This window comes from Strix uralensis, chromosome 2 (assembly GCF_047716275.1).
Source record: "Strix uralensis isolate ZFMK-TIS-50842 chromosome 2, bStrUra1, whole genome shotgun sequence".
In the NCBI taxonomy this organism is placed as follows: Eukaryota; Metazoa; Chordata; class Aves; order Strigiformes; family Strigidae; genus Strix; species Strix uralensis.
Window position 1 is genome coordinate 72,454,874 of NC_133973.1, and position 22,810 is coordinate 72,477,683.

Sequence of the window (22,810 nt, forward strand, 5' to 3'; positions counted from 1 at the left end):
AAACTCTGAGAGGCTCAAATACTAATTTCTGTTACAGTGGCAGCACCTTGGACATGAGTTAGATATGCCCTAAAATAGGTAATTATTCATAGTGTGGAATTTACTGCAAGCTGTGCTGTGATGAGGTAATATAAATAACTTCTGTATTTGTGTGCTGTGCTTTTGACTCCAAGTATTTCTGTTTTCCTACTAATTTTGCAAGAATCAAAGTCTAGTGAGGCTCTATGCACCAGACAGCTAAAGATTGTAGTTTTGTGGCCAGGGTACCACAATAATTCTTTTAACTGAGTCTGTTGTGCGGCCTAGATGCAATTTTATTAATTGCTAAAATAGTTACTCTCTATAGAGCATGTCTAAGCTATGAACAGGAGCATGGTGCAGAGATGCAAAAGATAGCAGACACCTGATGAGATTTTACTGAAAATTGTTATTACCTGAACTGAGGACTTACTAGCTTGGGTGCACGCACATAGTTATCACAATTTCAAAATCACTTGGGGTCTGCTCAAAGTGTGTCACTACATTGTGCTTGAGTCAGTGCTTGTTCAAGGTGTCTGTAATGCACCATGTTCCATTTTATGAAATAAGTACATGCTAGACACTAGACTGCAGTAGATACAGTAGTGAAGAGATATCAAACTGCTGCTTATAAAGAAAATCGTGTACAATTAAAGGATTTCAATTTTAAACATCCATAAACAGAAAAAGATTCAACTAATCCATCTGTGAAATTAACATGACATAGCAGATTTTAAAGAATTTACATAGCTTGAAATAATCAATGCCCTACCTCATTCATTCATTCATTCTATAAATACAGGACAATCTATAAATACAGGACATTCTATAAATACAGTACAATCAAAAGTGATAAACCATAGTTTTAGAATGTAGAATTTAGAATATTTGCCATCTCAAAGTAATTAACAGTCTTTAATTGCTGAGAAAGCCCTGATGTTAGAGAAGTTATTTTAATAAGCAGATTTTCTAATCATAGCTCAGTAAGGTGTGTAGAATGCTAGATTATGAGAGCACCTTTCTCACCTTACCCATCTCTCTCATTTTCTCAGCACAGCTCATTTAAAAATATCTGGTTTTAGAGTAAATAGATATCCAACTGACATAATTTGTGTTCCAGATGTATTGTAGTTCCAAAGAAACAAGTCCGGTATTTAAAGACCCTGTTCTGTTTAGGCAAAGAACGAGGGATAGTGTTCTTTATACATTTTATTTCTCTTATTATTGTATTTATACCAGCTAATCTATATTCTTTTTGCTCAATCATGATCTAAAATTCGACTGAATTGCAAATGTTAACTATTTTACAAGCCTGAAAGTAAGTATTAAGTGTCTAAATCTGGCTAAAAATATATTCCCTTTTTCTCCAGGAGCAAGTCCTTTTGTGCTTAGTCAAGCAAAACATCCATTACTCAGCTATGACAATATTAATTGTAATAGAGTAAGGGTTTGGGGGCTTTATATTCCTTGTGGAAAGTCTCATAGAGGCTGAATGTTCATCTATTTTTAGAGTGAATTAAAATAGCCCATTGATCAGTTTAGCTAAGAAAAGATATGTCAGTCAAATTACTCCTTTCCTCATACTTTATGTCATAATGTGGAGAATAACACAGTTTTCCTAAAGTTTTGCATTTTTATACAAATGTACAAAGGCAAGGTCAATATTTTCTTAAGGAATGAAGCTTACTATGAGTGGATAATAAAGCAGAAGGTTTCAGTGATTGTGATCCTTTGTCTAATCGTGTTTTGGGTTTTTTTTCAAATCTTAGGTGCAAAAGGTGATGTGGGTTTTCCAGGATCCCCAGGAAGTCCGGGGATCCCAGGCCTGAAAGGAGAACCAGGATTTGATGGTCCACCAGGCCCTAAGGGCAACCAAGGTCTTCCTGGACTACCAGGAAGTGCAATTGAGGGCCCTAAAGGAGACAGAGGACCCCAAGGCCAACCTGGCCTTCCAGGTAATTCCTTATCTTTAGTATTAATGTACTGATGTTAATCAAAGCTCACCTAATTAATTAATAATTTAATCAATATTGTACATCCTTGTTTATCCTCACACATCAGAGAAAAGCTCCCCTTAATAGGCAGTTTGGCATTATGTCCTACAACTGGCTGATTTTATGTTCTCAGGCAGTTCATTTTGTCCAGATGTCTTTCTGACCTTGAGAAGTTTGCCTCTGATTTCCATGTTTCCTTCTGGACTTTATTTACTGTTTTGAGGCAGCCATGGCTGTATGTTCCTATGTCCTAGAGTGTTAATGCATTTAAAAATGGTCCAGCATGGCCTTACCTTGGCAGTGGCCCTGTGCTAGAGGTTAAGGAGGAGAGTAGAGCAGAGCTGCAAGATGTCTCTAGCATGTTCATACCTGAGAATGTACGATCTCACGTGTTCTGCACGTATAGAAAACTCTCCACTATTTTGCATCAGCCAGAGGCTGATAAATGATAGGTGTTCAGTCAGATGAGGAGTCATAGGGACCTCCCTGCAACAGATTCTCCTACTTACTTTCTTGAAATGTTGTTACAATAATTACTTTGGTTCTCCCCATTTGTGGGTTGACCCAGCTCGTCCTCTATCAGGTACTGCTCTGAACAAATTTTGCCACTAAATACTCTCTTATTCTGGTTTGTAGGTTTACCTGGTCCAACAGGACCACCAGGACCCCCAGGTCTGAAAGGGGCCAAAGGAGAGCAGGGGAGCAATGGCTGGCCTGGGACTCCTGGGGGTCCAGGAGTCAAAGGTGATCCAGGTTTCCAGGGACTGCCAGTAAGTTACTTTCAGTACATTCCAGATTTGCTGAAAGCTGGTTTTTGTAATTAAGGGATATATTAATCATATGTATTTCTCATTCAAAACAATGATACTTTATGATCAAAGTGCCTTTGGACTCACTGCTGACGATGTAAAGTCAGCCTGAAAACCTTTCAGTTCTCTCTGTTTAAAGTCTGCCTACGAATAAGAGCCAGTGAGCTAATGAACTTATTAGAAATTTATAGATAGTGAGTGGTAACATACAACACCCAGAATATAATTTAGAGTGTATTAACAGTACAGGATGGCTGCAGCACATCCATAAATCCTGCAAATGCATTAGTAGTTAATTTTAAAGGTCGCATATTTCACGATAAATTGCCTCCTGAAAATACCTGAACTGTTTGGTTTTGTTATGAAACCTTTCAAATAAAGTGCACTTTTAGTACTGTCAGTGATGAAATATAGCTGCTGATTTAGAAATACAAACAGGCAATGATATTAATACATTGTTGTCATATATTATTCATTTTCCCTGATCTAAACCAGTCCCTTTTCTCTGTATGAGGGAGAATGAAGTGGAATAGGACAGTCACCCAGAATAATTGGCTTTCTATACTCTTTCTCTCAGAGTGTCTGCTGCCTTTTTCCACATTGAAAAATATACTCTGTATTTTAACTTTTCATTTTCTCTTTCGTGCTAAGAAAATAATAATAAAAAAATTTATAGAAGAAGGAATAAGAAAGTAAGTAGGTATGACTCAACAATTCCTAGTGTACAGAAGGAAGGAAGACTCAGGAATAAGTTCCTAATGTGAAAAGCAGGATAGTGTGATAGTAGACTTAAAAGGTCCACATTATTCTTGATAATGCAGAGATCTACTGCATCCTTTTCTGCATCCAAGAGTCGCTTCACAGAGACATTAATGATTTGCTTCGGTGTTCTGGAACTTGGCTATGTCTTTTTATCTTTGAGATCATATCATATCATATTTCATATAAGCTTTGAAGGTAGTAAATTTGAAAATAACATTCCAGTATATTTTTCCCTAATTTTAAGAATTTGCAGTACTTCTGCAGAGAGCTAAATTTCTCTACCACAGGAAATTCTAAAGCTTTTTGCAGGTTGATATTCCAGTTCAAGGCTGTTTTTGAAGAATGGAGAATGCTAAAGGATTTTGATTCCATATCTTCAGTCATCAGAAAATGTTTTACTATCCTTAAGCCACAATGCTTAGTATTGGGTTATTAACTCTGTGTGAAATGTTCCAATGAGTTATTTCAATATTAAACTTCCTCTCGTGGTATGTACTAAGAAGGGTTTCTAATGTCTTCATCTTCTCCCATGTGACAGACTTCTGCCCTGATTATAGCTCAGTTGCTCACACAGGTCTCCAGGTACATGGTAACCTATATCAGAAAGGAGATTTTGTTACAACATGGGTGACACAGCCTGTCCAAAAATCCTATTCAAAAAAAGTGAATGAGGACATCAGACCATGAAATACAAGTCCCATGGATTTATCTGTGCATTTTAATGTTGAAATTAGAAAATAGACATTTTCATCATTTTCAGGAGCTGAAATAGTTCTGGTTTGTTTGGAACAGATCCAAACCAAAATGTTGGTTGCCAAGCTATATCTGATGAAAAAAAAGTTTATGAAACTGCATACTGTTGTGGAAAAAGTATTTTGATGGAAAGCTTCCAATAGACTCCTCTTATAAATCATTCCATTTTATAATAATAACAACCTAAAAAATTTATTTTTAAAAACCCTTTTAATGAGATTGTCTGACTCATGACTGTCTTCTGAATGACTGTTAGCCCTACTGTTTTGTGCTACAGAAGTTCACATTATGATACAAAGAGGGAGCCATTTCTTTAAACAATCCTGCATACTGTGACTATGTGACCAAAGGAAACCAGGGAACCTTACTTCATTAATATCTCCCTTCCCACTCTGAGGGTACTGGTTTTTTTTTGTCTGACTTTGGAAGTCTCACTGTTGACATCCATTTTTGAGCTAGTCATCTCTTCTCCCTTTATAGTAAGTGGAAAGAATTAAACATTTGTAGGGAGCCATTCTTCTCACCTTAATATACATATCTAACTTAAATCAAATGAAAAATCACTCCTATGTGTGTCTATTCTATTGCTCTCCAAATATGATGAGATGAATCCTACAATTGCTAATTTTTCACTGAGTGCTCAATTCACATCTCCAACCTCTGATCGGTAAGTTACTTAGCAAAGGGATTTTGTTTCTTTCCTCCACCTGTGTTCCACATTTTATTATATAGGGGACTATCACTGCCATATTGCTTCAGACTTGGGTTAGGAGTTAGCCAGGAAGAAACTCTAAACTGTGCTTACAAGCTTTTTGCAGATAATCTGCAACAGACAAAGAAGAAAAGGAAATTGGCAGTCATTTAAATGACTATTAACAGTGTCTTTTGAAATCTGAGCTTGGTTTTCCTTGCAGTGAGGCTACAATGAACTTGTTACCATGAATTTCAGAGGAGCAGTTTATAATAGTGAAAGCAGAAGGAGGAGTTCACATTGTGTTTGAAGTGTTTAAGTCCTTGAGTATTTTAGCCCTGTTGAAAAGTAAAAATCTCCAGAGGATTATAAATTGTTGAGCATATTTAATTTCATTCCATATGTGAATATGGAAGTTTTCAAGTCTCCTGTATTCTAGAATTACCACATTTAAATATCTAACTAACAACCACCTGCTGGGGCTGCACTGAAATTAGTTTTTGCTGATATTTGTGCTTACTGATGTTTTTCATAACAATGTTGTTTGTGGTTGAGAACCTTTTCATTAGCTATACTGTTAATGAGACCTTATTCTGATCTAGTATCTTTGTAAGCAAAAAACAGTTTAGTAAGAGCAAGGTGTTACACTTGTTCCTTTAAGAGAAGCTTCTCATCTAATCATGGTAGAGAATAAACATTCCTTAAACTTAATGGCTTTTCTCTCATATTAAAATTTTTTTATAGGTTTCCAAAAATACACAGCCTATTGGAAAGTCATATCATAATAGTGTAGGATAACTGTACTTCACATTTTCTTTTATACAGGGTAGTCCTGGTTTACCTGGAGATATTGGTCAAAAGGGTGATCTGGGACCTCCAGGAGTTCCAGGTGTTCCAGGTAAGAAGAAAATTAACCATGTTCCTAAAAAGTATGCAAAGGTGTCTCTTTTATATCCTTCCTCTCTCAAATAAGATGCTCAAAGAATTTTGATTCTGTGTTACAAATTATTGAAACAGGACATTGAAAGACACGTCAAAAAGAATACAGGAGATTGAGATTTTTCGCAAGGTTTTTTACCTTTTGCCTGTTGTCTTGCTTTGGCAATTTTAAGTGAGTACTTGCTTTAAAAGGTGGATGTAAAATCAATTGTTTAGACATTACCAGTCAAGAATCTTCAAGAGTTTCTTGAGAATTGGAGAGGCAAATGTTATAGCTATATCTGAGGAAACACGGGCTCGGTATGTCTCCATTGTTGACTAAATTGCTGCTACTGTCACCATCATATACATGAAAACACTGAGTCTGTAAAAAATGTATTTATTAATAGAAAAAATTAATTCTTACAATTTAGAGAAAGTTATTATTAATTGAAGTAAGAAAAATTTGTTTTCAGTCAACATTTCTTTGGTGACAATGCATTTGTTTGTATCTTGTTCTCACAAACAGCTAAAAAGTACTTGTGCAAATAAAGTCATGGCCTGTACATGATCATGGTCTTGTACAGGATTATCCTGCACATATCCTTCCAAATCAAGAAATTATTGAAGTTTCATGTAAATATTTCCTTTGACTTCAGGTCCAAAAGGATCTCCTGGCTTCCCAGGCCTTAAGGGTGAACGGGGTGACCAAGGTCTTCCTGGATCTAAAGGTATAATATAAAGACTTGCTTTTTTTCCCAGACACTGTTGTTAAAATGGTTATTTGTGACTAATTAATGGATAACTCCCTCCCCCTTTTATTCAGTATAAAAAGGTAGAATATGAAACTATATATCATGGTATCAGCATCTGAATGGTCAGATTAGATTTAACTGTTGGGTCGAAAGTGAGTTTTATCTCCTGCTCTGAAAAATCAATACTGAGGTTTTGTCATTATTAGAATCTTTAAATGCTATCCTAGAACCATAGAATCATAGAATGGTTTGCCTTGCAAGGGACCTTCAAAGATCACCTAGTCCAGCCCCCTCTGCCATGGGCAGAGACATCTTTCACTACACCAGGTTGCCTGAAGCCCCATCCAACTTACCTTTGAACATTTCCAATGATGGGGCATTCACAGCTTCTCTGGGCAACCTGTTCCAGTGTCTCACCACCCTCATTGTAAAAAAAATTCTTCCTCAAGTCCCATCTAAATCTACCCTCTTTCTGTTTAAAATTATTGCCCCTTGTCCTGTCACTCCAGACCCCGGTAAAAAGTGTCTCTCCGTCTTTCTTATAAGCCCCCTTTATATATTGAAATACTTCAATAAGGTGTCCCTGGGGCTTTCTTTTCTCTAGGCTAAACAACTCCAACTCTCTCAACCTTTCTTCATAAGAGAGGTGCTCCAGCCCTCTGATCATTTTCGTGGCCCTCCTCTGGACCTGCTCTAACAGGTCCATGTCTTTCTTGTACTGGGGACACAGAGCTGGATGCAGTACTCCAGGTGGGGTCTCACGAGAGCAGAAGGGGGAGAATCCCCTCCCTTGACCTGCTGGCCACACTTCTCTTGATGCAGCCCAGGATATGGTTGACTTTCTGGGCTGGGAGCGCACATTGCCGAGTCATGTCCCATTTTTCATCTACCTATATCCCCAAGCCCTTTTCTGCAGGGTTGATCTCAAGCCATTCATCACCCAGTCTATACTGATATTGGGGATTGTCCCGACCCATGTGCAGGACCTTCCACTTGGCCTTGTTGAACCTCATGAAGTTCACATTGGCCCACTTCTCAAGCCTCTCAAGGTCCCTCTGGATGGCATCCTTTCCCTTCAGTGTGTTGACCACACCACACAGCTTGGTGTCATCTGCAAACTTGCTGAGGGAGCTCCTTGCAACCTAAGGTCTGGACAGCTATTTCAGTCTTTGGAAGGTCTGTTCGGGTGGACATGTCACCATAGATAGGCTGTACTGCTTCTGTTTGGGTTTCAGCCACAGCCTTGCAGTTGTGGGGGTGGACACCATTTTCTTTCAGCAGGTCACAGTCTCCTTGCAGTTCTTAGAAAGATTCCACTTAAAAAATGGTAATTCTTTTGAAAGATGTCATCCTTCTAATTCTAATTCCCTGGAGACTTCAAGGTTCTGGGTAGGCTTGCACAGCTATCAGTTAGTTGGTGTCACTGCTGGCAGGCAGCAACCTGATAACTGGCAGCATGCAGCTCTTCTGAGCAAGCTGCTGCGCAAACTGCCAATGCCACCCCTGACAGGTGCCACTCCCTGTTTGCACACCCTGATTGCACTGCTTCTGGTCAGAGCTACATCTGTGGGCCTGCTCTGTCCTGTCTGGTGGGAGATGGGAATGTAGGAGGTAGCAATATGGTTTTCAGTAGCGGCATGTGCAGCTACCTAGGTGTTGCCAGAGGCTTTCAGTGACAGAGGCCCAGCTCTGTTTCCTCCATTGTGTCTTGAACCCTGTTGTCTTCTACCCTCAGTCAGCTTCAGGTGTGGCTTCTTAACAGGTATGACCCTACTCAATCCACATATAATGTCTTGGATGCATTGATACTTGCAGCTGTAGGCTCTGTCTATTCTCTGACTACATAAATGGCAGTACAAGGTCTCACTTTTTTATTGTTCAATACTAAATACGTGCTGATTTTCTCTGTTAACTTTGGCAGGTTTACAAGGCCCACCAGGCCCACCAGGTGCTTTTCAGCTTGTTAAAGGGGATCCTGGTTTACCTGGCCCTGTAGGACCAGTTGGTCTCAAAGGATTCCCGGGACTTCCAGGTCCCAAAGGACAGCAAGGTGAGAGTTTCTAACTTGCCAGTAGAAATAGATTTTAAGCAATGTAAAAATAGACCAATGGTAGGCTAGACACTAGAAGATTCTTGTTATAATATCATCCAACTTTTTATGCACCACTTAAATTGTGTAATCAATGAGAAAGAGAGTCCTTCTTTTTGAAGGAGTGCTAGAAACAGATGCCTTTCTAGTGATTTTTTTATAAGATCTCACTCTGCAGTCATCACAGCAGTATTTGAGATCAGTAGTGAGAAGGATGACTTGGAAGACACTGCTCATCCTTTTTCCAAAGTGTATGTGTTAGTATATCTTCTGTCTTTAGTGTTGACTCCAAACTTAATTAGTGTGTGTCCCTGGGAGAGGCAAGCATGAGGAAAAATGCATTGATCTTGAAATGGAAAGTGCTTCCTGAGGAAGCTTGTTCCATAGTCCTAGGTTTTGTCTCTTAGTCCAGACATTGCAATTTTTATAAAGAAAAAGGTAAACTGCAAAAATTAAACACGTTAGAGAGTAACAGAATGGAGCAAAGGGTGAGACAAATTAAATACTGGCACAAGGACACATGTCCTTCAGAATAACAGGACATGGAGAGTGGGAGCTTAGAGGTGTTCTTAAGCTATTTTCTAAGAGAAAGCTTTGTTCCTGATTGTTTTATGATGGGGTTTATGGAGTTTTATGGGGGGAAGATGATGGGGAATTACAGTGGAATATAATCATAGAATCATAGAATGGTTTGGGTTGGAAGGGACCTTAAAAGATCATCTAGTTCCAACCCCCCTGCCATGGGCAGGGACACCTTCCACTAGACCAGGTTGCTCAAAGCCCCGTCCAACCTGGCCTTGAACACTGCCAAGGAGGGGGCAGCCACAGCTTCTCTGGGAAACCTGTTCCAGTGTCTCACCACCCTCATAATGAGTATCTTCTTTCTATTTAATATAATAAATATGGAAGTTTGCTCTTGAAGGTGGGATTACAACTCTGCAACTGCTGTCCATTAGAAAATCACTATGAAATAATCTCAGTAATTGAACATAGCATGAGTTTGCTTCTATGGGATCTGTTGCTGTTCTTTAGTAGTCAGTTCAATACATGAACACAATATTGCTCTTTAGCTGATCAGGAAAAGGACAGCAGTGACTATCTAAAGCTTCTGACGTGCCACAGAAATTTTGGTGTGGTGCTGATATGGTGCTGGTAACTTCTTTTTCCCAAAGTCAGAGTTACTGAGTTTATGTAGGACTCAAAGCATCCCTAGAAATTAATAAAGTAAAGACATAGTATATGTCTGGAAACCTGGTTGGGAAGAAGCTAAGAGAATACTTATTTTCTCACTGTTCATGACCCTTTTTTATGGTCTGTTTTTGATTAAGTCATATGATAAACAGAGAGGGAAGAGATTGCTGCCCTTCCTTTTCATATTCCAGGTGAATACTAGTTATTTTAGAAGCACATCCTCTGCTTAGTTCTCTGTTGTTCTCTACTGTAATCGCTTCACCTGCAGTAACCCACATATGTGCTCTAGATATTGAAATATACTCACGGTATCTGCATGAGTTTAGTTTATGCTGAGGTGTGCTTGTGCCATACTGTATTAAAAGCCAAAAAGTCAGAACTAACATGAAGTAATATCCAGTAATAACTATTCCTTGTTTTTCAACAGGGGTGACAGGACCTTCAGGTGTACCTGGACCACCTGGTAGCCCTGGGTTTGATGGTAAACCTGGGCAAAAAGGAGAAGTTGGTCCTTATGGACCCCCAGGTGAGTTCTTTAGATTTGATTCCTTCAGAGAAAAATAACATAGGAGATTAAGTGTGAATGTATCTAATTTAACTTCTTTAGCTATGTAGGCAGAGTACTGCTGTCTGTAGAGATAAAAGGAGACTCTCTGTATTGTAGGGCCCAGAGGATTCCCTGGTCCACCTGGCCCTGAAGGTTTGCCTGGTGCTATGGGCCCACCAGGTGCACCATCTGTTGCTCATGGCTTCCTTGTCACCAGACACAGTCAAACCACTGAAGAACCATCGTGTCCATTTGGAACAAGGCTGATTTACCATGGCTACTCCTTGCTTTATGTACAAGGCAATGAAAGAGCACATGGCCAAGATCTGGGTAAGAGTTCAGTTAGAATCCATTACAAACCAAATGTTTCTTTCATTTGTAGAACTGTATTTAACAAGCCTGTGTAATTATTCTTGGCTAGTTGGTGCTTTATTATGCCTTCTAGGTTGGTACAAATAATGGTTTGGTGTATAGTGTCAGTTTATTTATGCAAGTCTTTATCAAAGCCTTTGACACGGTCATCCACAGTATCTTTGTAGTCAAATTAGTGAGATATGGGCTGGCTAAGTAAATGATAAGGTGAGTGGAAAATTGGTGGGTCCATCCGGCTCGGAGGGATGTGATCACTTGTACAAAGTCTGAGTGGTGGTTGTTGATTAGCGATGTCCCTGGGCCAATACTGTTTAATGAATTTATTAATGACTGGGGTGATGAGATAGAGTGCACTCTCAGCAAGTCTGTGGGTAATGCCAAGATTGGGAGGAACCCTTCCCTAGTGGACACAGCTACCATTCAGAGGGACTGGGTCAAGCTGGAGAAGAGGGCCGAGATGAACCTCAAGAAGTTCAGTAACGGCAAATCCAAAGGGCTACACCTAGAATGAAATAACCTCATGCAGTAGAACAGAGCGGGGTCTGACTGCTATTCTCAGTAGCAGCAGTACAGACTGCTAGAAAGCTGCTTTGCAGAAAAGGACCTGGTAGTCCTGGTGAGCAGCACTGAACATGAGTTAGCAGTGTGCCCTTGCAACAACTACCCAGTTCCCCACTGCCCAACTTACTGGGCTCTACTGGCAAAAGTGCAACCAGCAGATGGAGGGAAGTGGTTCTTCTCCTCTGTTTGGCAGTTGTGAGACCACATCTGGTATATTGTGCCCAGACTTGGTCCTCCCAGAACAAGGAAAACATTGATACACCACAGTGAATACAACAGCTAGCTACTAAGATGGCTAGTGGGGTCTGGACAGTCTGATGGAACCGGGTTTGCTCAGCCTTTACAGAAATTTATGGGGAGGCCTTTATTGCTGTCTACAGCTGTCTACAGGGAGGGTAGAGAAGATAGAGCCGAAGTCTTCTTAGAGGGGCTCAGTGACAGAAGAAGCAATGAACACAAGTGTGAGAAATATTCCAGTGGAACATATAGAAAAGCTTTTTTATTATGCTGATGCTCAAACACTGGAATGGGACCCCAGAGAGGTTGTTGAATCTCTGTCTTTGAAGATACTCAAAACTCAACTGGTTATGGACCCAAGCAACCTGATATAACTGGCAGGGGGGTTAGGATAGATGACCTCTAGAGGTCTATTCTGACCTAAGTTATTCCATAATTCTACAGGCAAGCCTGGGCTCCTCCTTACCTTGCCCTGTTCCTTCCTTATAGAGCCAAGAGAAGTCACTTCCTTTGAGAGAACTGGGCCCTCCAGAACAAGTGTCGTCTGCTTTTTAGCTGCTCCTGGAAATATTTGTTTGGCAGTTGGCAATGGTTGAACAAAAATGGGTTAACAAGTAACCTTTCACTTAACATTTCAGGCACGGCAGGAAGCTGTCTTCGTAAATTTAGTACCATGCCTTTCTTATTCTGCAATATCAACAACGTCTGTAACTTTGCGTCAAGGAATGACTATTCCTACTGGCTGTCGACTCCTGAACCCATGCCAATGAGTATGGCTCCCATCACTGGTGATAATATCAGACCATTCATCAGCAGGTATGGTTTCAATTCTGCTGTGTTGGTAAAATGGAGAAGCCTGTGAAAAGTGCATATGGTACTTTATTTTTTTGGAAAAGACTTTTAATCTGTATATTTTTATTTCCTGCCTTTAAATTTAAAGTTTGACTTCCTTTGATGACATGTTTCAGTGTGCATGCTTTCAGTTTAGACTTTGATCAAAAAGAAATCCATTTTGGGAGAAACCCAAACAGATAGAGTAGTCTATTTTGAGTCTGATTGAAATGAAAAGATTTGCTTTGAAATGATGTTTTGCAAAAGCTATGGTGTACTTTGAAGTTTTGAATTTATTCACAATTCTTGTCCAAAACAATTCTTATTTTTTTTGACTAACCATAGCTAGAAGCTTTTTAGGGCTCAGTTTCCTTTGGTTTGAAAATGGTAGCATTATTTATCGTACGATAGACTGCCAGGCTTTGTCCATTGTTTTGGACATACTGCTTGAATACAGTCATTATTGTCTGAAGTAAAGGAAACAGTTGCAAAATCAATCACCTATTTTTTAATAATTCCAGATTCTCAGCTAGCATAAAGTGTGGAACTTATATCAGACATAACTGTTCTGCATCAATCCAACATGTTGAACTTTTGGTCCATTTTAAATTTTAAGGTCACTAGCAAAAACCACCCTGACATAATATGCCCAGTGCTGAAGGCAGAGGTGTGAGCAAGAGTGTGGTGAATCGAACCTCTGTTATTAGACAAGAATCTGACAAGGGAATCTCCAATTTATAACTTAAATTATAATCATTAGATATAGAAATTACTATGATTCCTATTATTGCTTCTGATCTGTATCAGCTCTTGCTGATCCCTCCTCCTGCTGTATAAAGTGAATGGCAGTGGAGATTGCTGTTACTGTTTTCTCGGGTATGTATATACCATCCAAAAGAAAGGATATTTCAAATCATCAGTGGGTTGTAGTCTTGACATCTTGGTATGTTCAAAAAACTATTTGGCTCTACTGCAAAACATTTGATATTTATTTTGCATAATAGAATCCATCTTGTATCTGCAGTTGTACTCTGTACTCTATTTATGATCTTCAAGGTCCCTTCCAACCTAGATGATTCTGTGATTCTGTGATTTTTGGTTTAGTGCCATAGAAGTTGGTATGCTTTGAAAATGAGTGGGCAGATTGAGGGCAAGATTCTCAAGAGAGACTATAGTTTTTGTTGGTCTTACTTTTTTGATTGTTCATTGGATGTGAATGGAAGGGGCTTGACTTCCAGAAAAATTCAAATGACCACACTCTGAAATTCATGTTCCTTTTATGCCATCCCTGATCAAGCACCCAAAACAACCTTTAACAGTCACTTTTGAAACACTTAAAGGAGGCACCCACCAACATTTTGCCTTATCTGATGCATATAAAGTAGCTTTTGCACCATTAAAATGTATATGTGTGTATGTGTCTGTATATGGATTTTTTTCCTTCTAATCATAGCAGAGTGATATAATTAAATAATAAATTTTTAATTATATAAGTATATATAATATATATTACATATTCTGTAATATATAATTATATTATAGTAATATATAATTATATAATCTATTATAGGTAATATATTTTATAATAAAGTATTATCAAGATTATATGATCTATCATAGTTATCATATTATGATAATTATTTTATTGTATGATAAAATTATTATACTATGATTATTTTTACCATTATTATTACTATAATGGTATAATATATTAATTCTATTATTGTATGTTTATTATATTGTATGCTATATTATAATAATTATAATGTATTATAGTATAATATAATGCATTATAATATATTGTAATTCTATTAATATATTACAAAAATAATGTATTTATAATATATGTTAAAACCTTAATAATAGAATATTATATATGTAGAAAATATAATATATAATATATAGATATATATAGTATATAGTGTAATATATCATTATTGTAGTATATGATTATTACATTATTTGTTATGATTATTATAACAGAATTTATTATATCATGATCTATTATTATAATTATATAGTATGATAATTAAAATAATGTATGGCATAATAATATAACACTATATAATATATAGTATCTATTTTATTATATATAGCATATAATATATAATGTTGTATATGTTATGTATAATGTGTTGATGATATAATAATATAGTAATAATATATTACTATAATAATAATACACATTTTTTAAACCAGCAAGGAATCTGAGAAGACTATTCTTTCAATTTATTTTATTAGCTGAGGCTTTTAAAGCAACACTTTTCCTTGTCCAAAAGTTGAAAAGGTGTAGAAGTGTCACATGCTGCCTTGGGTCGTGGGACTTCTTTTCATGTAAGGCCTTCCACTGAAATACCAGAAATCTCTTGAAGCAAAGCAGAGCTCCAAGAATAGAGGCAGCTTTACATTCTTCTTTTAACTTACTGTTTCATTGATGTGTTTCTTAAAATAACTTTCTTGCTTCTGCACTAAAGATGAAGGCAGTAGGTAATGAAAGCCGTCTTCACAAGTCAGAAATAGAAGGCTTTCATTCTGCATTCCTTTGCTTCTGTGCATTTTCCAGAATCCAACTTAATCCATTCTGCACTTGATTCTTTTCACTGCTCTGATAATAGGAATCAGACTGTCTAGTTCTCAGTTTCTGTTTTGAATCATTTTTATCATTGCTAACTGCTGTAGCCAGTTTAGGGGTTGTACAAGAAAAAATGAATTATATCTACCAAAGTCCTTATTAGCAGCTCCCCTTTTAAAGTTTCCAGCCCAACTTACATTTTCTATGATTCTCCTGTGAAGGCATGATTGGTCATTGGATTATTCAGTAACCTAGCAGTTATGAGACACAATGAATTTACCTAAAGTAAAAGAACTGGTGCTGCATAGCTTTCTGAAGAGTTGCTGTCAAGTTCATTGCTCAAGTTACTTTGCTAGAAATGTGGAGATAAAGACCACAAATGTAAATAAAAGCCACTTTCAAGGAAAATGCTTGGGGAAGACGCAGCATTAGATTAGATTAGCAGTGATTACCTTTGTAAGACATTTTCCAGAGAGATGGCTTTCACTCTGGAAGTCACTCAGGTCTATATTTAGGATGATGAATTGCTGTTACTTGTCTCTGATCACAGTGGACCACTTTTAAGTGATACTTGCTGAGTTACAATGTTTGGTTATTTACCTCTCATTTCATGACGTTGAGCACTTGTAGAAACTGCAGTACAAATGGGGCTAGAAAAAGGCAAAGACATTTAAATATTCAGATAAGTGGTCTTTCGTTCATTATTCATAGGATAGCTAATAGGAATAAGACTTAATAGTTAAGCTGTTCCTAAGTAAATTAGAAGAGACAAATTAAAAAATAAAAGAACCCATTGGTTGTTTTTCTAAATGAAACATTTTGATTTTCCTTTGTTTCTGAAGGTGACAACATTTTCTAATTCAAGATTGCTTAAAGGAAGTAACTTCTAAAAAAAGAAGTATTAATCCTCAAGTATATATAACTCATTCATGTCTTGGTCTTTCTAGATGCTCTGTGTGTGAAGCTCCTGCTATGGTAATAGCTGTTCACAGTCAAACAATTCAAATACCACCATGTCCTGAAGGCTGGAGTTCACTTTGGATTGGTTACTCCTTTGTCATGGTAAGTGCACTGGGGCATACTATGAGCTGAGAAAAGCATTAGTTTCAGGCATTGGATCTACACTCCTGCTCTGGGAAAGTTAATATCTGACTGTGTCACTTCAGGACTTAGGAGGACATTAGACCACCCTTTCTGGTGACTTTAAAAAGATTCTGGCTAATTACTAAATGAGAATAATGCAATAGCAATTCATTGTTCACTTCTGGGGAAATGCACACGTCTTGCTCTCTTGTTTGCAGCTCCAGCACAGGATCCAAGTACTGAATAAATGAGGAAATAAGCATAATTTTCCATTGTCCTTCTACACCTATGTTGTAGTAGCTTCCTAAAGTGGTAGCATATCAGTGCCTGTCCTCTTCCCGCTTTTTGATGAATAAGCCTTCAGTTTTCAGATGGAATTTTTTACCTTTTATCCAGTTTCTTCAGCTGTATCTATATTAGTGAAAGAAATAGGGCCAAGGAGTGGCCTGGAAGAGCCACTGTAGTCCTCCATAGTGGTTAGCTGTTAGCATGCTTCCTGTCATGCTCACAGCCTATATCAACAGCCACTCTCTCAGGCAAGGTCTGGGCATGGTCTGAGAAACAGCATGGATCCAGAGCTGTTAGTACTCAGCAGTGGGAGAGAGGCCACTGTGATGTGGGGAAGGAATTGGGTTAAGCTATTCGGATATAAACCATACTAGTCTACATGCCTTCTGGGCCGGAGAGCTGGCCCTGGCCTGTTGCTAGCAGAGAGATAGTTTGGGTTCTACGTCAGTCCTGAAGGATTTCTGTGCATACAGCTGCCTGGAAGTTGATGTTGCTGATGTGTTGTGCTGCCGTTAAGCAAGAAAACCCAGTGCCACCTCTGGAGCCCTTCACCTCCACCTTCTTGCTCCTCCTTGAGCTGAGGGACAAAACAGCAGATGGGCACAACAGAGGACAAGGAGAGGCATGTGAAGAAATATTTGTGCAAGAGAGTTAATAGGTGTAGTAGCAGAAGAGATAAAGAGTCCCTCTCTGACTGATGCTTTTGCATTTTTCTAGCACACTAGTGCTGGTGCGGAGGGCTCTGGCCAGGCCCTGGCGTCTCCTGGTTCCTGCCTAGAGGAGTTTCGCAGCGCTCCCTTCATTGAATGCCATGGCCGGGGCACCTGCAATTATTATGCAAATGCTTACAGCTTCTGGCTTGCCACTATAGAGAGGAACGAGATGTTCAAGTAAGTTCATGATTTATTTATCAGTATTTGAGACTCAGTCAAGCCATGTCACTGAATAAGAGAAGTATTGTTTGAATGTAATACATGATTCAAGTGTTGGCTGTGCCCCAGCCTGGTTAGTATGTGCAGTTAATGATTTCGTAACAAAAAGAAAAAATTGTAATAGCTTTTGGGGGAATTAATTAATGTATCTTCTGTTAGTATTTACAATGTGTCATTTGTACCTAGTATTTTGCTTTTCAGAATAATCTAACAATGTTTGCATTTTCACTATGTTTGATTGTATTCACTGAGTTGTAACTGGGATAGGCTGACATACCGATTGAAATTAAGTTAGAATATAACATTACCCCTAGAGGATGTTAACACATAATAGAACCACTTGAAATTAGTGCAGGTGTTGAACAAAGTGAGCTGAACAATTATTTACCCTTCCCCAATGTTGGAGGAAGTATGAATAAAATGCAGCTGAAGGCAGAGAGAGGCCTTAGGCATTTCTTCAGTCCTGCTGAGGTTCTAATTTCAGGAGTTAAGTGGTAATAGGCTTTGTTCTGGTCTCCTGCACATAAGTATTTTTCAACACAGTCTAATTTGTTCCATATGAATGTCATTAATATGCTAGCATATAGACCAGTTCCCAGGTCTGCATGGCTTACCTGATTAGCGGGCATTCCTCTGGAGTGCAGGCAAGCATCTTCTTCCACCGCAGTCCAGGCTGCCACTCCTGGTACCCTTCATCGCATCATGTCTTCTAGATCTGTGAATGCTCCTTAGCCTGTCTCCATCAAAATGAAGCAGATTGCTTAGCCAGTTTTGACTGTCTATGAGATAGCTGTCAACTGAGTTGGTAGGAAGATTGAGCACTGGGACTGATTATCATTGGCGCTAATCTCGTCAACCAGAAAAGCTACTACTGAAAGAGCCCATTTCCCAACACGGAGGTGAGCACTGGCTCCCCTAGGAAAGAGGAAAGCTGGTCAGAGGAAAATTTAGAGGAGTCGGGACTACAGTTGTTTGTATGCATTGAGTCCTACCCAGAGACCTGTCAACTTCATACCCTTTTCTGGCTACAAAACGTATCTCAAATTATTAAAATAATCCCAGATCAGGGGACCTGTCTTACTATCATAATTCACAAATACTCTTCAGTTTCCTATAAATTCATAATCCATTTAAAGAAAAGCGTTACATATAAGCATACTTTGGTCTGAAAATGCTTTATTTCCAATCGCTAGGAGTAACTCCTTATGATAGGTTACACACTAAAGACTTTGGTTTGTCTTTCTATACGACATCACATAATTTCCTTTGCTGGCTTTTCATTTTTCTGTAAAGTCACAAGGGTGAGCAGAAACTCACAGTCAAATATCTTCAGTTTCTTTGCCTGATTTTTTTTTATTACCCAAATTCCAGCATGTTTTCAAACTGCTGATTAAAGTCTTCTGGGTAAGAAAATGTTGAGCCTTGTGATAGAACTGAATTCTGAAGTAACTGGAAGTGGATGATGTTTAAAACTGATCTTGTGACAGTTTGTGACCAAACTTGAAAGTGAATATACATTGGAGAATTTAGGGACGCCCTCTTGATTCAGCACAGCTTAAAGAGGCACTTGGCTGCATACAAAATTTGTGTTGTCAATTATAAACCTGAAAAACATCTGTTTGTATCAACAATTGTTAATGGGTCTATCTCTTCATTTATTTTTTTTAATAGGAAACCGACTCCCTCAACTTTGAAAGCAGGGGATCTGCGCTCAAATGTTAGCCGTTGTCAAGTCTGTATGAGAAAAACATAATGACTTTTGAATTTCAACTAATTTCACACAATATGGTGCTATTTGTTTAACAGCAATGAAGCCTAGACATATATCATATGTACCTCATTGTTGTCCAATATGAAAACAGTAAAGTGCCTTTTAGGAACTTGCATAACTAACACACACTGCTTTACTGGCCCTGTCCTTGCTGAAGAAGAAAAGAGACAACAAAGATAAGCTTCAAATGTTGACATGCCAAATGGCACTTTTGATCAAAATATATGTATTTTTTATATAAATGCAATGCACTGATGGAATAAAAAGTCAGCATTTATCCAGAAAAAATGCAAAGGTGCTAGGAGGTATGCAGTTCTGCCTTATACTGTTTGACCCCCCTTTCTCATTCTTGTATTATATATTTAGATTCATTTTTCTTCCCCAGATAAGTTTGTTGTTACCGTTATCTAGGTGTCTCAAAATCCCAGACTCTTGGGTATGTACTTATTGTTCCTGTACAAAGCAATACTAATGTAAAAAAGAGTTTTGGGATTACAGACTGTGGTTAAGCAACATGCAACCATCTTTTCACAACATAGAATGCCATCCTGCAAACCTTTGCTTCTGTTTGTAGTCTTTCGTGCTATTGGTTTTAATGGGACTACATCTGGAAGAGATTGCCAAATTGGTTTCCCAAATAGGCAAGTAAGTGTTTCTGCTATGTTGGTACTATGCAGCTTCTTTATGCAGTAGAACAAACTTTCCTGTGGAATAAAGAATGATCCAGCAATGGTCAAGAAAAAATATATATATAAATATTTTAGTAATTTATATAGATATCAACAATTAGGCAAATCAAGCTCTGAGTTTATCATATCAAAAAGAAGCTTACAAAAGTTTTCTTCTTTTCAGTGTCATGAATTAGATGTTAAATGCCAAAAAGTATGATGTGAAATGCTCATTTTACATAGGCCATTTCAATGCTGAAGTTGCAGAGACTGAACCCAGGTTAATACCTATTTTTGTTTATTACAGTAAATTCTGCTTTGAGCTTATAGTCTTTATTCTGTATTTAATATTTTTCAGGGTTTTAAACGCTACTCACACACTGAATGACTTGATTTTGAAAAGTATAAGGCCTTAATTTTGTTAATATTGTGCCAAAAAAATTCTTCAAAGTAGCCTCAGAAATATTTCTAAAGAATTTCTATGCAATGATACCATTGTTTGAGCACATCTGTGTCCAGAAGTGTTTTATAGACTATTACCATGCAAATACCAAAAGATTTTGCAAATGCCAAGGCCTTTGTGTAATTTCTTACATGTGTATTTCTTAAGAATTCAAGTTTGTAATAAAACTATTTCTGTAAAAAAACAGAAGAAAAGAAAAAGGTTTTACTAATTTGTTATTAGCATTCATTTACAGCAATGAATTCATTTTTAATAAGCCACCAATAAATGCACAAGCTTGATGCAATCCTAGATTATTTTTGTTTTGCACATCTTTCAGATGTACAAAGCATCTTCAAAAGGGGAAAACAGGACACTGTACTGAAACCTCTATCGTTACCTGGTAAGAACTGGTACTGATAGACAAAATGTGGGATATGCATCTATTACTGAAATATGTTTGATGTGAACATGTTACAAAAATCTGCTAACTTCATCCTAGCTCATGGAGAGCCACCAAATTATACACATTTTTCACTCTTCCTTTGAATTTTTCATGCACAAATCAGAACTGAATTATACAGGATAAAAATTAAAATATCTCATATAATTTTGCTTGTAAGTGGGCAAAGTGAATCTTGGCTCTGGTTGTCTGAAGAGGAAGTGGGCTGTGATATCTTTTTCCTTGGCAAAAGCACATAATCTGTTAATGTTTCATGTTGTTTTCCCAAATTTGTGGAGGCTGCTGCTACTGTTCTGAATTCACTTTCACTTAAAATCCTTGAGGACACTGGCTGGCCAAACGACTGAGGGCCACTGTAGAGAAATTGGCCGTTTTCTTTAGTGCCGATTCTTGACTCTCATGGAAGTTTTGACAGATGATCACTTTATTTGTAAATGACCAGTCCTCACAGAAGTCCATTACCAGCCCATAAAATGCAAGAGTCTGGTAATGTCTAATCAGCCCGATACAGGGTTTTCCAAAGTGCCACTTGTTATTCAGAAGAAGAGGAGAAGGCGATAGGGTGAGTCCTTGTGGCATCTAGGAAGAATTAAGGAGACATTCAGCCTTCTCTAACTCAGAGGATCCAAGCTGCTGTTCAGACTTTTTAATTGCACTCCCCTTTATCTCCTGGTCAGCTGGGGATTTAATTTGCTTGGTTCAAATTGTCTCAGAACTGCCAGACAGTTGAATTTTAAAAGTCCTGCATGTATGTTTAAATCAAATCCTTGCATAAGAAAACAACTCCTTTTGCTAGTGCAGGGACTACTCACTGCAGCTGTGCATGTACTAACCCATGTTTTCTCAACTAGGAGCATTTTGGAAACAAGGTCCTTTGAAAATTTTCAAAACCTGTTTAAACTACAGTTTGATGTCTTACTTACCTAGTAGCAATTATTTATTCCATAACTTCCAGCTCATAAAATGGCTCAAACCAGGCTCGTGCTAAAGATGCTATTTCTGCTTAAGTCAGTTAGTAAACTTTTCAGTGGTTATCGAATACCAATCAGATCTGTTGAAAATGCTGTAAATGCTAGATTTCGATGCCCTGGGTGAGGGAGAGTCCGTGTAGTAAAGCAGAACAGAAATGTGAAATCCTTTCTTGCTTTCAAAAATCTGTAAGTATCCCATATTCAGTCATTTCTGGCCACCATTGTTGCTACAGTACAGCTCATTGTGTGAACAAGCAAACACATCATTTGTTAAAATTGTCTTGCATAAGCTTAAATTTCAGGAGAAAGCTTTCCTAAAGAAGTACAGCTTGTTTAGTAGGCCTGACTGTTTTTTCGAATGCAGTACTTGAAGAGTAACTTTCATGACCCAAATAAATACATTTCTAAAACAGCAGGTGGTGCCCTTGCTCCCTTTATGGTAACAACTTTACACTAACAAATGTCTTGTTTTCTAATCCATTAGAATGTAAAGCAGCCTGACAGTTCTCTGTTTTCCCAAGTCTGTGTCTCTATTCTGACATGTTCTAGTCACCAGCAATTTTCCTTCTGAAATAGGAATGGAGCAGTCTTCAGTGAAGAAAATTTTTTAAAAATCGATACATAGACAAAATAAAAATAGAATATAATGAAATAATGCAATATATATTTTTTAACAATTGATCTCTTAGCCTGTGTGTCTTTTCTGACAGATGTACATTTATTTTATAATAATATCCTTTATCCTTTTCATAATGGTAACTTCCTTGCAGAAATACACTTTCTTCTATGAGAGAGGACTCCTGAGAACAATATCCCCATACTAGGCTTCCTGAAAACCAATTGTATTAAAGCTGTAGCTTTTTATGAGTGAAATCGTAAAGCTGCACGACTTTTTGGGAATTCCTTTCTTACATATCATGTTTTACAAATCTTGAGTAACCTGCCCTAACTACACGACATGGAACGTGAACACGTAACACACAGGACCAGGCACATGGGTCCCAGAGCCCCCACTAAACCCAGTAAACAGGAAATATGGCACCTGGCACAAAGATAGGCCCCTGACAATTTGAAAGCGCATGTGTCTTTGTA

The 22,810-nt window shown here is 37.9% G+C and overlaps 1 protein-coding gene across 1 annotated transcript in view; it reads left to right on the forward strand.

Moving 5' to 3' along the window:
* The window catches only part of COL4A1 (collagen type IV alpha 1 chain), a 131,280-nt gene extending 109,150 nt beyond the window's left edge, over window positions 1-22,130 (forward strand). The window contains exons 42-52 of the mRNA XM_074859289.1: window positions 1,788-1,973; window positions 2,649-2,782; window positions 5,853-5,925; window positions 6,605-6,676; window positions 8,622-8,750; window positions 10,408-10,506; window positions 10,645-10,857; window positions 12,336-12,513; window positions 16,048-16,162; window positions 17,189-17,361; window positions 19,075-22,130. Of these exons, the coding sequence (XP_074715390.1) occupies window positions 1,788-1,973; window positions 2,649-2,782; window positions 5,853-5,925; window positions 6,605-6,676; window positions 8,622-8,750; window positions 10,408-10,506; window positions 10,645-10,857; window positions 12,336-12,513; window positions 16,048-16,162; window positions 17,189-17,361; window positions 19,075-19,156 (1,454 nt within the window). The 3' untranslated portion in view covers window positions 19,157-22,130. The remainder of the gene's footprint in view (window positions 1-1,787; window positions 1,974-2,648; window positions 2,783-5,852; window positions 5,926-6,604; window positions 6,677-8,621; window positions 8,751-10,407; window positions 10,507-10,644; window positions 10,858-12,335; window positions 12,514-16,047; window positions 16,163-17,188; window positions 17,362-19,074) is intronic.
* Window positions 22,131-22,810: the final 680 nt, after the last annotated feature.